General features: G+C 49.2%; 2 protein-coding genes across 3 annotated transcripts; one reads left to right on the top strand and one right to left on the bottom strand.

Annotated features, from left to right (window-relative positions):
* Nucleotides 1–7,446: 7,446 nt before the first annotated feature.
* LOC123401467 lies at nt 7,447–9,985 on the bottom strand. 2 transcript variants are annotated; one of them, XM_045095292.1, is made up of 3 exons: nt 8,545–9,985; nt 7,838–8,257; nt 7,447–7,771 (listed from the first exon to the last, which is right to left on the bottom strand). In XM_045095292.1, the coding sequence occupies exon 1, from the start codon at nt 9,545–9,547 to the stop codon at nt 8,861–8,863; it is 687 nt and encodes a 228-aa protein (XP_044951227.1). In that variant the 5' UTR covers nt 9,548–9,985; the 3' UTR covers nt 7,447–7,771; nt 7,838–8,257; nt 8,545–8,860. The 2 variants fall into 2 exon arrangements, with proteins under 2 accessions (XP_044951227.1, XP_044951226.1); XM_045095291.1 differs by having other exon boundaries at nt 7,447–8,257.
* Nucleotides 9,986–10,635: 650 nt separating this feature from the next.
* On the top strand, nt 10,636–13,317 carry LOC123401469 (probable phospholipid hydroperoxide glutathione peroxidase). Its single transcript, XM_045095294.1, has 6 exons — nt 10,636–10,991; nt 11,230–11,306; nt 11,942–12,003; nt 12,245–12,363; nt 12,736–12,903; nt 12,990–13,317. Exons 1-6 carry the CDS (start codon nt 10,737–10,739, stop codon nt 13,020–13,022), a joined length of 714 nt encoding a protein of 237 aa, XP_044951229.1. The 5' UTR covers nt 10,636–10,736; the 3' UTR covers nt 13,023–13,317.
* Nucleotides 13,318–13,345: the final 28 nt, after the last annotated feature.

A 13,345-nucleotide genomic window follows, 5' to 3' on the forward strand; every position in this document is an offset into this window, starting at 1 on the left:
AATTGTTATACGAGGTTATCGAAAGTTGTTCGGAGTCCCGGATGAGATCCCAGACGTCGCGAGGAGCTCCGGAATGGTCCGAAGGTAAAGATTGATATATAGGACGGGTGGTTTTGGACACCGGAAGTGTTTCGGGCGTCGCCGGTAATGTACTGGGACCACCGGGACCACCGGAAGTGGGCCCGGGGGTCCACCGGAAGGGGGCCACGACCCCGGGAGGCTAGATGGGCCAAGTGCTGGAGGGAACCAGCCCCTACGTGGGATGGTGTGCCCCCCACACTCAGTCCATGGCACAAGAAGAGGGGAGAGGGGGAACCCTAGCGCAGGTGGGCCTAAGGCCCACCAAAAGGGTGCGCCACCCCTCCTCCCCTCGTGCGGCCGCACCTCCTCCCCATCTAGGGCTGCTGCCCCTCCCAGGAGAGGGAAACCCTCAAGGGGGCGTAGCCCCTCCCTCCCCCTATATATAGTGGGCACTTTGGGCTGTTGGAGACACCAATCTTCCTCTCCCTCGGCGCAGCCCTGCTCTTCTTTCTCCTCCTCTCTGTCGGTGCTTGGTGAAGCCCTGCCGGGAGACCTCGTCTCTCCATCGACACCACGCCATCGTGCTGCCGGAGATATTCCCCAACCTCTCCCTCCTCCTTGCTGGATCAAGGTGCGGGAGACGTCACCGGGCTGCACGTGTGTTAAACGCGGAGGTGTCGTGGTTCGGCACTAGATCGGAATCACACCGCGATATGAATCGCCGCGAGTACGACTCCATCAACCGCGTTCTAGAAACGCTTCCGCTTAGCGATCTTCAAAGGTATGAAGATGCACTCACCCCTCTCTTGTTGTTGGTCTCTCCATAGGAAGATCTGAATATGCGTAGGAAATTTGTTGAATTTATGCTACGTTACCCAACAAAATGTATATAAATACCAATATGCATACAACATGAGTACAACATAAATACCAACATGAATACAACGTGTACCTTTAGTACCTCTCGGCTTCGCGGGGGGTCGACCTCCTCTCACGGGGGGCGCTCCTTGCAGAGTAGAGAGCAACGCTCTCCGAAGAGGCGAGGCAGGAATGGAAGTACCCATCCCATCACCCGCCGACGAAGAAGGAGCCGCGGAGTGCTTTCGACCCTTTCCCACCATCTTTCAACACCTGTCATGACAAAGAGTAAATGAAATTAGTACAACATAAATACCAACATGAGTAATAAAATTTATATAATTTAGTTGAATACCTCACATGAACTAATAACAATCGTACTCATCTATATATGCTTCGGGGTCAATAAATGCATCATGATCATCACTATCGTCAATAAATGCATCATCATCATCACTATCACGAAGAAAATGTGGAAGGCCACCATTATGTAATCGGTCAAGAAGTGACAGGTCATCCGCAGTAGTAACCTCTTCTTCTTCCAGCTCTTCATGTTCGGCCTCAGGGGTTAAGACGGATTCACTATCGCTGTCTACTTCAATGTTCTGGGGTGAAGTAGAGCGGTTCTTGAAACGTTTCTTGGACATATGTGTTTCTTGGAAGAATTCTCCTTCATATGTGTCTGGGTTAATGTGAGGTTCCTAATCCTCCTCACTTAGGGTAGGTGGTCTAAAATGTGGTGGCACTTCATAAACGACATCCCAACCTTTGAGATTTGGATCAGTTTGGCAGGCCCACGGTACATAGAAAACTTGTGTCGCCTGTTGAGCCGTAATATAGACATCGGGAACATCTAAGTGGGTGTTTTGGTTGATTTCGACTAGTCCTATATGTTCATGAGTCCTTCTAGTCTCCCTCGGCTCAAAGCAATAACATTTGAAGAGTACGACGGTCGGTGGGTTTTCACCATAGAATAGAAGTTCATAAATTGCTTCAACTCTTCCATAATACACGGTGTCTCCTTCGCTGATAGCAGAGACAGAACAATTTGTAGTCTTTAGGTCGGGCATAGATAGCTCTTTGCCAAAGGTACGAAAGTGATACCCGTTGATGTTGTATTTGTCAAATGAACGGACCTTATAGTCAAAACCATTAGCGACTTGTCTCAACTCGGCGTCCATAGACTCTGCATCAGCCTACAAGTTTAATACAAAAGAATGGATGCATTAGCCGCAAATTAGACCAAGAAATCAAATGGGCCCTTAATGGTAATTAATTACCCTTTGTTTGAACCAAGAGATAAAACCGGGATAGTCGCCTCCATGCTTTGCGAGAAGCTCATACTCTTCGACGGAATCCTTTTCGATGACCGCTCCATCCGAGAATTTGGCGACGTATCGACTATATCAAATATCCAGGAATAAGAGTAGTTCAAAGCAATTAGAAGTTGCGGAACAATAAATTACCGAGAACTTACTCGATGTACAGCCGCACTTCTGTTAGGTTGGTGAAGATATACAAAGAAATAGTCCGCCATTCTTCGACATCCAACGATTTCCCTTTCGACGCATCGGATGGTGCGAGCTTACCTTTGAATAGGCTGAGGTTGGATCGAACTTTTTTTGGATCGCCATCATTGTACCGAGGCTTCGGGTTATGCAAATGATGATTTTTGGCTTCGTAGTGTGCTGTCACGAAGTTTGCCGCCTCCTCAGTAATGAATGCCTCGGCCATCGATGCTTCAATTCTACGTTTATTTTTACACTTAGCTCGAAGTGTCTTCTGCATCCTCTCAGTTGAGTAGCACCATCGATTTTGAATGGGCCCCCCCATTCTTGCCTCAGTCGGGAGATGCAAAATCAAATGTTGCATTGGATTAAAGAAGCCCGGTGGAAAGATCTTTTCTAATTTGCAGATCAACTCCGACACCTACTCTTCCATTTCATCTAGCACGCCAGGCGATAGTTCTTTCGCACAAAGAGAACGGAAGAAATAGCTCAGCTCTGCCAGTATTATCCATTCATCCTCAGGGATAAAGCCACGCAACATCACCGGCATTACCCGCTCAATCCATATGTGCCAATCATGACTCTTGAGCCCAAATATTTTCAATTTCTCAAGACTCTCTCCCCTCTTTAGATTCGCAGCATACCCATCGGGGAACATCAACCGCATTTTCACCCCCAATAGCATTTCCCTCATAGCTGGCCTTTCAAGATTGAACCATGCCTTTGGCTTCGCTATGCTTTGCTTTCCTTTCCGTTGTCGCAAGTTTTGCAACGGTCTATCACATAGAGCCTCCAGGTCGATTCTAGCCTTAGGATTATCTTTTGACTTCCCCTCTATGCCGAACAATGTACCAAAAATGGCCTCCGCAATATTATTTTCAGTGTGCATCACGTCGATGTTGTGTGGGCAAAGGAGGTCTTTGAAGTAAGGCAGATCCCATAAGCATTACTTGTGAGTCCAGGCGTGTTCCATATTATACCCTTTGAAGTATCCTGGACGCAAAGGATCAGGCTCGAGAGCGTTTAACTGATCAAGGGTCTGTTGGCCTGTCAACGCAGCTGGTGCAGTGTTTTTGACAACTCTACCTTTGATGAAATTCTTCTTGTCTTTTCTGAACTATGGTCAGGATCCATGAATTGTCTATGCATGTCGAAGCAAGAATACCTGTGACCAGTCTGCAGCCAACGGAACTGAAGAGCTGCCTTGCATGTGGTGCACGGGAACCTTCCATGCACACACCAGCCAGCGAATACCGCAAACGCCGGATAATCATGCATCGAGTACATGTACCACACATGCATTTTGAAATTTGTTTTGGTAGCCGCGTCGTAGGTCTTGATCCCATTATCCCAGGCTTCTTGCAACTCATCCTTAAGTGGTTGCATGTACACATTCATATTCTTCCCCGGATAGTTGGGCCCTGGAATTATCAACGTCAGGAAAATGCTCTTTCTTTTCATAATCTCTCCGGGTGGCAAATTTAGTGGAATGACAAATACAGGCCAACAATTGTATTGTGCTGCCATCATACCATACACATTGAACCCATCCGTGCTGATGGCAACTCTAGGTTGCCTTGGATCTTCCGATTTATCCTTATGTAATGCATGGAAGTGCCTCCACGCAAAACCATCTGAAGTGTGTACCAGCATCTTGTTCCCATCCGCATCTAGTTCGGTTCTTTTGCCCAATTTGTGCCATGTCATCTGTCTGGCCGTCTCTTCGACCATGAAAAGACGTTGAAGTCTTGGTACGATTGGTAGATACCGAAGAACACTAATGGGGATTTTGGTCTGATTCTTCTCACCCATGCCGTTGTCTACCACAATATACCTGGACGAATTCCAAATGGGGCAATAGTTCAAGGCCGCATACTCAAGCCTAAATAAGGCACATCCATTCTCACAGGCATGTATCTTCTCATAGGGCATCTTAAGTACATGGAGGATTTTCTCTGACTGGTATAGGTTTGCAGGCAGTACATGGCCTTTGGGTAGAAAGCGTCCAAATATCGTCATCATCGCGTCGTAGCATTCTCTGCCTAGGTTGAATTGAGCCTTCAGATCGATTACTTGCGCGATGGCATCCAGCTGACAAAGCTCAGTCTGCTCGTGGAGAGGATGTTTTGAAGACTCCAACATTTCATAGAAGGCCTTTGCATATTCCTCCATCTCATCGTCCGAATCCCGAGCATCATCAAAGTCTTGCACCATGTCTTAAATCCCGGTACCATGCTCGCCGGTGCGACGACGAATCACCAAAGCTCTGGCACGTTGGTCAGACTCACCATGAAAAGTCCACACCGTATAATTAGGCGTAAAACCCCACTTCTGCAGGTGTTTACCCATTTCAAACTATGTCTGCTTTTTCCAGTTGTCGCAGTTGGGACAGGGGCACCATGTTTTTTGCTAACCATTTGCAAATGCGGCTCTCACAAACCCCCTGGTTTTTGTTAACCATTCATGGGTCATGTCTTTCTGACTAGGGTGACCAGTGTACATCCATGCACGATCACTCATGTTGCCTAGCTACCTATGAGGGCACAAGAAATAAATATATAATTCATCATCTATATTCATACGCTAATCAAGTTTGTCAGTTTTATTATGTCCATGGAACCTACACGCTAATTGGTAAAGATAGGTCCTAATCCCACCCGAGTATGTGTAGATTGGGTTCGTTTTCCCATGCTCTGCTCCAGATGCGGCGCAGAATTTCGGCAGCACCTCCCCGCTGTTCTCCTGATACATGTCTCGGCAATAAGCAGAGAGTATGTGTACCCGAGAACAACAGGGGAGGCACTGACGAAATTCCGCATCGGATCCGGATCACAGCATACGGGAAAACAAACCCAATCTACACATACTCGGGCTGTCCATGGATAATGTTGGATAATTCGAATGGATGGCGGTTATAAATATGCAAAGAAATGCATATTTATAGATGTCGCCCTTTCGAACGGGAGACACATACTGGTCACACATACTCATGATTGAAGAAACCTATAGCTAGCAAGTTTCATCGGCACGAAGACCGGGACAGAGCAAATTAAGGGAGTAGGAGGAGAAGTCATTTGTGCTCACCAACAAACGCAAGGGCGAAGCTCGTCCAACGCACGTGGAGGTCGTCGAACAACTTCACATTGAAATTCACACGATCAACACAAATATGATGTTTTTATAATAAACATAATCGGAAAATATGTGACCTAACTCATAATTTACAAAACTATGACCCCGTGGGCCTCTAGAAGGCCGAAAATCACCTTCTCGTTCAACAGTAAGTAGAAGAGGTGTCGGGGGTTGGGGCTTAGTGGTGTCGAGGGTCGGTGGTGTCGGGTGTCGGTGGTCGGGAGTCGGGTTAAATGCGTCGATGGTCGGGGGTCAGTGTCGTCGGGGGTCGAGGGTCACTAGCGTCGGGGGTTGGGGTCTTTTCGATCAACAAGAGGCCAAAGAGGTGTCGGGGGCCCGGTGTTGGGGGTTAGTGGCGTCGGGGGTCGGGAGTAGGGGTCGAGGGTCAGTGGCGTCGGGGGTCGGGGGTCGGGGGGTCAGTGGTGTCGGGCGTCGGGGGTCGGGAGTTGGGGGTCGAGGGTCGGGGGTCAGTGGTGTCGGGCTTCGGGAGTTGGGGGTCGGGGGTTAGTAGTGTCGGGCGTCGGGGGTCGGGAGTCGGGTGTCAGTGGCGTCGGGGGTCGGGGGTTGGTGGCATCGGGCGTCAAGGGTTGGTGGCGTCGGGCGTCGGGGGTCGGGAGTAGGGTGTCGGGGGTCAGGGTCAGTGGTGTCGGGTGTCGGGGGTCGGGAGTCGGGTGTCAGTGGCGTCGGGGGTCTGGGGTTGGTGGCGTCAGGCCTCGGGGGTTGGTGGCGTCGGGCGTCGGGGGTCGTGGGCGGGGGGTCGGGGGTCGGGGTCCTTTTCTTTCTTCTTCCCCTCTCTCCTCCTTTTCTTCTTCTTCTTCTTCTTCTTCTTCTTCTTCTTCTTCTTCTTTCTCCTCCTCCTCCTCCTCCTCTTCTAACAGTAACCTAATTAACACTAAACTAATAGTAACCTAATTAACCTAAACTAACAATAACCTAATTAACCTAAACTAACAATAACCTAATTAACATTAAACTAATAGTAACCTAATTAACCTAAACTAACATTAACCTAATTAACACTCACAGTAACCTAAACTAACAGATGCAATGAAATGAAAAAAGAAAAAAAATGAAAGAAAATGAACTCACCAGGGAGGAGGTGTGGTGGTGGGGGAGGAGGGCCGCGGGGAGGGGGTCACCGCGGGGAGGGGGTGGCCGTAGGGAGGGGTCGCCGCGGGGAGGGGGTTGCCACGGGGAGGGGTGGCCGCAGGGAGGGGCCGGGGTGGCCGCGGGAGGGGGTCGCCGCGGGAAGGGGGTCGCCGCGGGGAGGGGGTCGCCGCGGGGAGGGGCCGGGGTGGCCGCGGGGAGGGGTGGCCGCGGGGAGGGGCCGGGGTGGCCGCGGGGAGGGGTGGCCGCGGGGAGGGGCCGGGGTGGCCGCGGGGAGGGGTGGCCGCGGGGAAGGGGTCGCCGCGGGGAGGGGAGCGCCGCGGGGAGGGGGTCGCCGGTGGGAGCGAGGCGGGGCGGCGGCGGGGGCGAGTGACAGTGAGCGCGAGGGGGAGAGAGAGACAGTGTGGGGGGAGAGAGAGACAGTGAGCGCGAGGGGGAGTAGACGGCCGTTACACGATCGGCCCCTTTGTCGTCCGCCCCCAACGGCAAAGGGCCCCACGACAGACGGCAAAGGCCGACACATGGCAAAGTTAGCCTTCCGTCGGACACGGCAGGCATGGGAGCCACACGTGCTCTTTGTCGTCTGCCCTTGGTCCCTTTGTCGTCCACTGGCAACGACAAAAGGCCGACACATGGCAAATGGTATTTTTGCCATCAGTCAGGCCTTTGCCGTCCGCCTTGTGTCAACTGACGGCAAAGAGGTTCTTTGCCATCAGCCAGCAGACGGCAAAGACCTGGCTGACGACAAAGAATTGGATTCCAGTAGTGACATGCATTTCCTATAACTATCAGAGATCGAACACGAGATAAATCAATGTCAGGCATGGTTCCAGTATTTACGCCATTGCAATCATGGATGAAGAAGTGACAGACTTTTTCTTGCTGAGCACCAAAGGGTATGATGAATTTATTAGACATGGACTTGTGCAACATGAACGCCTGCATGATACCATGAGCTTTACACGTCTTTCCCATGGCATTACTGATTGGAACAATAGGCAGAATGATACTTCTATTGATAAATGCCTTGAAGTTTTCATTGGGTGCAGTTTGGTGCCGGCCTTGATGATGGCGTGCTTATCCTTCAGCCAACCATCGCCTGATTATGACATTTTTCTTGAAGGGGCGTTCAATTAGGAATATACCTAGATACATCACGCAAGTTTTGACAGTGTAATCAGACAAATTGATGTAATTTTCTGTAAGCACACCTCGAAGCTTTGCAAAGTTAGGCTCGTCGTCTTCGCGTTCCAGATATGTACCCAGCTCATTGCACAATTTGTTGCAGAATGTACTCGTGGCCGTGAGTACATTTTCACAGTTCAATTGGCAGGCCACACTATAAAGAGCAAGCGGAAGACCACCACATTTCTTAGCACCCACTAACTCAGGTGTACATCTTCCTAGGAGATCTATCTTTATAGAATCTTGTTCCCCAAGACTTTTCATATTGTACACATAGCCAAAGGTACATCTATCCTCTTTCCGGGGATGATTGCAACATCTATTAGCTACAGACTGAGTGGCTGTTGTCACAATTATTCTGCCATTATTCCTGAAGGCATTACTCAGTGTATTCCAGTGCATCAAGTGCTTGTCCTTAATGTCATGCATCAACAACTATTAAGTACCTGTTAGACAGGTTAATTAATGGAATAACGTTTATAGTCATAAAGTAGTGGGTAGTTCAAACATTGGTGGTATCTTTGTTCCGTATATATAAAAGCGTACAGACATATGAAAATCACCCACTGTACAGTTCACATCATCGTAAGAAAAGGTTGAAGGTTGATTTAAGCCTGATTGGATACCCACTAATACATGATATTCTAGGCTATCTTGTACTACTTTTTACTAATTAAGTGGGCAGAAGCAAAATAAAAAATAGTTGATGTGCAGGATTAGTTACCCTTATTACCTGTCCTGGTATTCTGTAGGAAGTGTTGCAGAACACCCTTCCTCCAATTGAAGCTTCTCTCTTATATGTTTGATGATCCCATTGGCATCCCTATGATCCAGCGAGTGCCCATCAACCCAGTCACAACGGAGTGATCCTTCAATGTGGATGGTGTCGTAGACTGCCTTGGCGAGGGTCGTCTTCCCCGAGCCACCACCCGTAGCTGAGCCTGAGCTGCAGCCGGTGTGCCCTCTGCTTCACCTTGGTTTGGTTCGATGTCGAGCAGCCTACGGAGCTCCATGACGGCTTCCTCGATGCCCACATGGTGATGACAGTCCTACGCGAATACCATTGATTGGCGTGCGGTCTCGTTGCTGGATGCTTGGGCACCATGAGCGAGCATGGCAGCATTCAACGCCCGCTCGTGTGCTTCAGCAACGCGGCTCTTGAACTCCTTGATCTTGGCGGCGAACCAGAGACGGAGGCGGAACGTCCTGATAGCGTGAACGGACCGGTGAGCCCGGGAGGCGCCCGACTTGCAGGTGATGTGGTGCAGGAAGCGCTCGATGTAGTCCTCGATGTCATGGGTCAGCTCGCGGATCTCCTTGCCGTAGACCCTAGTGACGGCCGTGCGTGGAGCGGCAGGCATGGTCTGGTGGTCGTCCACGACCGCTGTCAGGATGCCGAGGTCTGTCTGAAGAGACGAGATCTCGGTCCTGATGTTCTTCCACATCTGGTACTTCTTCTCGAGCTCCCTGTTGAGCCTCCCCATGACGGCGTTCGCGAAGGCGGTCGCCGCCACTTTCTCCGCCACCAGCCCGGGATGATGTCGAACAAATCCGGTGATGGAGGAGCTCGAGGCCGTGGGCAGCGACGATGCCGGCGGCGGTGCGAGGCGAGGCCGGAGAAGGCCGGGGCAAGGTGGGTCTGGGTTGGGGTCAACAGATCCGGGCGGCTCGAGCTCGGATCTGGCCAGAGACGGGGCGAGGTGGTCGACGACGGAGCTTTGAGCTCGGGCTCCCATGTCGGCAGCCTCGCCGCAGGGAAGAGGGAGACCGAGTGAGGGAGAGAGACAAGGAAAGATAGGGACAACAGTGCGAGAGGAAGGCGGGGGCCTGGCCTGGCGCGACGCTGCGATCGCCGGCAGCAAGGTGGAGCGGCGTGCGGCGACGGTGCGAAGCTCCGACGGAGGTCAGCGTCGACCTTCTGTGCCACTGGATAAGGAGCGTGGGCGGAATTTTTACATGACGCAAGGGTTATTTTGTAAACTCGAAACGTTTTTTTCGAGATCTACTTACATAGGGACTGCGGGTTGAATACCTAGAAGCGAAGAGACTTTTGTGCGAAAGTGACGACGACGGACGACAGAAGTCATCGGTGCTTTATTATTAGGGAGAGATATCGCAGTATTGTACTTTCTATGTAAATTAATATAAGAGTGTTTAGATAATTAAAATAATAACTTAAACGTTTTTATATTAATTTACTGAAGGAGCAGTTTAATCTTCAGAAGGTGAAGATGTAAATTTTTTATCTACATCATTTGTTGAAGGTGTGTTTTTAAACCTTAAAGATGTAAAAAATACAAGTAGTTATTTTTACATCTATATCATCTATTGAAGATGCTTTTATGCTGTTTCCATTTCACTGTGTTTGCCTCACATCAAACACCAGACGGTGAGACGGCGACCCCTCATGAATCAAAGGAAAATAAGAAAAACGACATGCTCTTCCCCGACGCGACAGCCAACCTGCGCCGCGGCATCGAAGGTTCCCTGTTTGCGGCTACCCGTCGCGTATCTGCCGGGAGAGTTCTCTTCTTTTTCCTGAGACACCATCTCCCGACAGCAGAGCTAAGCGCTGATGCCACCAGCCAAGCAACGCGTCCTGGAGTTCCGAGGCCGTGAAGCAACGAGGAAGACGCACCGCAAATTCGCCAGCCGTCGGATGCCGATCGGGCGGCAGGACCCCGGGCGTCGGCCGGGCCGGGATTCCCTTCACACGTGGCGGACCCGCGACGCCGAACGTGGCCAGAGGCCAGCCCCATCCAAGACGAGCGTTTCTTTTGCAACTCGTTCACACTCACTCCGGAACGCAAAGTCGAAGCAGATATACTGTCATCAAATAAAAAGAAATAAAAAAGCCGAAGCAGATATCGTTCTCCTCCCCGCGCACCCACGATTTCCGCTATAAAGCCCGGTCTCCGATCCCCGATGCCTTCTCGCCCCGCCCCGTTCATCCACCGCCTCCGCCTCCTGAGAAGCGCCGTCGTCTCTCCCTCCTCCGCGCCGCTGCCGTGCAGCCGCCCGCGCCTCGCCGTCCCGTTCTCGCAGCCGCCGATCCGCGCCCCCGCCTTCGCCGCCGCTGCCTCGCCGCTGCTCCGCCCGGTCGGCGCCCGATTCTCGCTGTCCAGCAACATGGCCGCCGCCGCCTCCTCCGCCTCCTCCGTCCACGACTTCACCGTCAAGGTTCGCCGGCCTCATGTCACGCCTGCCCCTTATCCTTATTTCGATCCGGATTTCGGATTTCGCATCCAAGCCCCTGCGAATTCCCCGTGTTTGCAACTGCGCCTGGACATGTGCCTACCATTGACCCTGCTGTCATTTCACTCTTGTGTTTGCAATTGTTCGTTACCAATGTTCTCCAGTTGAAGTTTCTTCATGCACGGATGTCTGCATCTAAGTTTCTTCATTTTGTGCCCTGCAGGATGCAAGTGGAAAAGATGTCGATCTGAGCACCTACAAGGGGAAGGTTCTCCTCATTGTCAATGTTGCATCCCAGTGGTATGAAATGAACTATTATTACTGCTCCTTCATATCTGCTCTTCATCTTTTATGTTGAGATTATTTAGAAATGGTCGTGTGATTCTCTTATTCATGTTGTGGTGTATTGGTATTACCTAGAGTGCTTCTTAAGACTTTAAGGTTAATGTTATGCTCATTTCGTCTAGTCCCTCTCATTTATTGTACTAGTAATGAAAATCTGGCTTTACATTAATTATTATTATTATTATGAGGCTAGAGAATGAAAATAAACGATATATGTATTCTTGGTGTGCATTTTAAACTGTAAAGTTTCATTTGCCATTCATAAAGTTGAGTATACCGTGTGTATCATATAGCTCAAAGTTTAAAATATGGTTCTGCTAAATATCCAGTCATCGCACTGGTTTATGGTTTATTAGGATCAGCATTTGCGATTTGCATCAGAGTTGTCTATACATGGAGAAAATTACTCTGATCAAGTTAGTTTGGAGTTGGACAACCTGATTATCTTTGTGCACATTAAGTGTCATGACATTTACTCTGACTCATGTTCCAGTTTTATTTAATTGGCCACGTGTGGAGAGATGTAAGTACTGAAAGGATGACCATTTTGTTAAACTAACAAAGATAATCGTTGCCTATAACTACTGCAGTGGATTGACCAATTCCAACTATACGGAACTCGCTCAGTTGTATGAGAAGTACAAGGACCAGGGTATGATCTATCTGCACATGGATTAGTCCTTGATTTTCAGTTATGATCTACTCCCTCCGTTCCTAAATATAAGTCTTTGTAGAGATTTCACTAGTGGGCTACATACGGATGTATATAGACATACTTTAGAGTGTACATTCAATCATTTTGCTCCGTATGTAGACATATAGTGAAATCGCTTAAAAGACTTATATTTAGGAACGGAGGAAGTATTATGCTAACAATTTGATTTGACCAACAGGTTTTGAGATCCTTGCTTTCCCATGCAACCAGTTTGGTGGGCAGGAACCTGGCACTAATGAGGAAATTGTTCAGTTTGCTTGCACTCGCTTCAAGGCCGAGTATCCAATTTTTGACAAGGTAAATGTGTACTTAATATTTCTTCCTTCCTTCCTTTTCTCTTTTGTGTTTCTGTTTCGAGCTGAAAGAAACAATTGATTTAGTGTACAGTGTACAGGATGACTTGCGTCCATGACTAGTCAGTATCATTTGATTGAGGAAACCTAGTCCAACATGAGTTCTCTAATTTGTATGCAGTCTCTGTGATATGAACTCTGAAATGGCTGTTAGTTATCAGATGGTCGTACTTTAGTTGTAGCAACTGACTTTCCTTTCTTTCTGAAAATAGCAACTAGTTTTGTCGCTTGATTTTCTTCACATACTACAGTTATCTACCAGAGAGGCAAGCAGCTAGGTGTACTAACTTAACTTCCATTATCTGTTATCTGTCAGGTTGATGTCAATGGTGACAATGTTGCACCTGTCTACAAGTTTCTGAAGTCAAGCAAAGGCAGTCTCTTCGGGGACAACATCAAATGGAACTTCTCCAAGTTCTTGGTTGACAAGGATGGGAATGTTGTGGATCGCTACGCGCCGACCACCTCCCCCCTCAGCATCGAGGTAAGTCCCGACAGTGCAATACGTGCTCCATTTGATCAAGCCTCCTTTTGTGATTGTGTAGCGCTCACTCCTTGTGTCTTTTGCAGAAGGACATCAAGAAGTTGCTCGCGAGTTCTTAAATCTTTATGCTGGATCAACTCGACGCATCGGTACACCTGAAGCTTCAATAATGTTGTAATAAGGGTCGTGCTCGGAACTGGCTATGTTATGCGTGCTCAGCAGCCTCCGATACCTTGCGCATTCCAATCTCGTATTGCCCGTCTCGTAGTATATATGACATGTAATGGATTTGGTGGAATGCATTACTTCTGTTGCAGAGATATCTCCTCTATCTGTGTCTTTATTGTTGTTGTGAGATTCATGTTCCTGAGGAACAAGTTTGGAATGTGATGCATGCCTGTTGTTCGTGGCTCTGACCGATGGTGTGCTCATTGGAAACTTT

Source organism: Hordeum vulgare, chromosome 6H (assembly GCF_904849725.1).
Source record: "Hordeum vulgare subsp. vulgare chromosome 6H, MorexV3_pseudomolecules_assembly, whole genome shotgun sequence".
Classification (NCBI taxonomy): Eukaryota; Viridiplantae; Streptophyta; class Magnoliopsida; order Poales; family Poaceae; genus Hordeum; species Hordeum vulgare.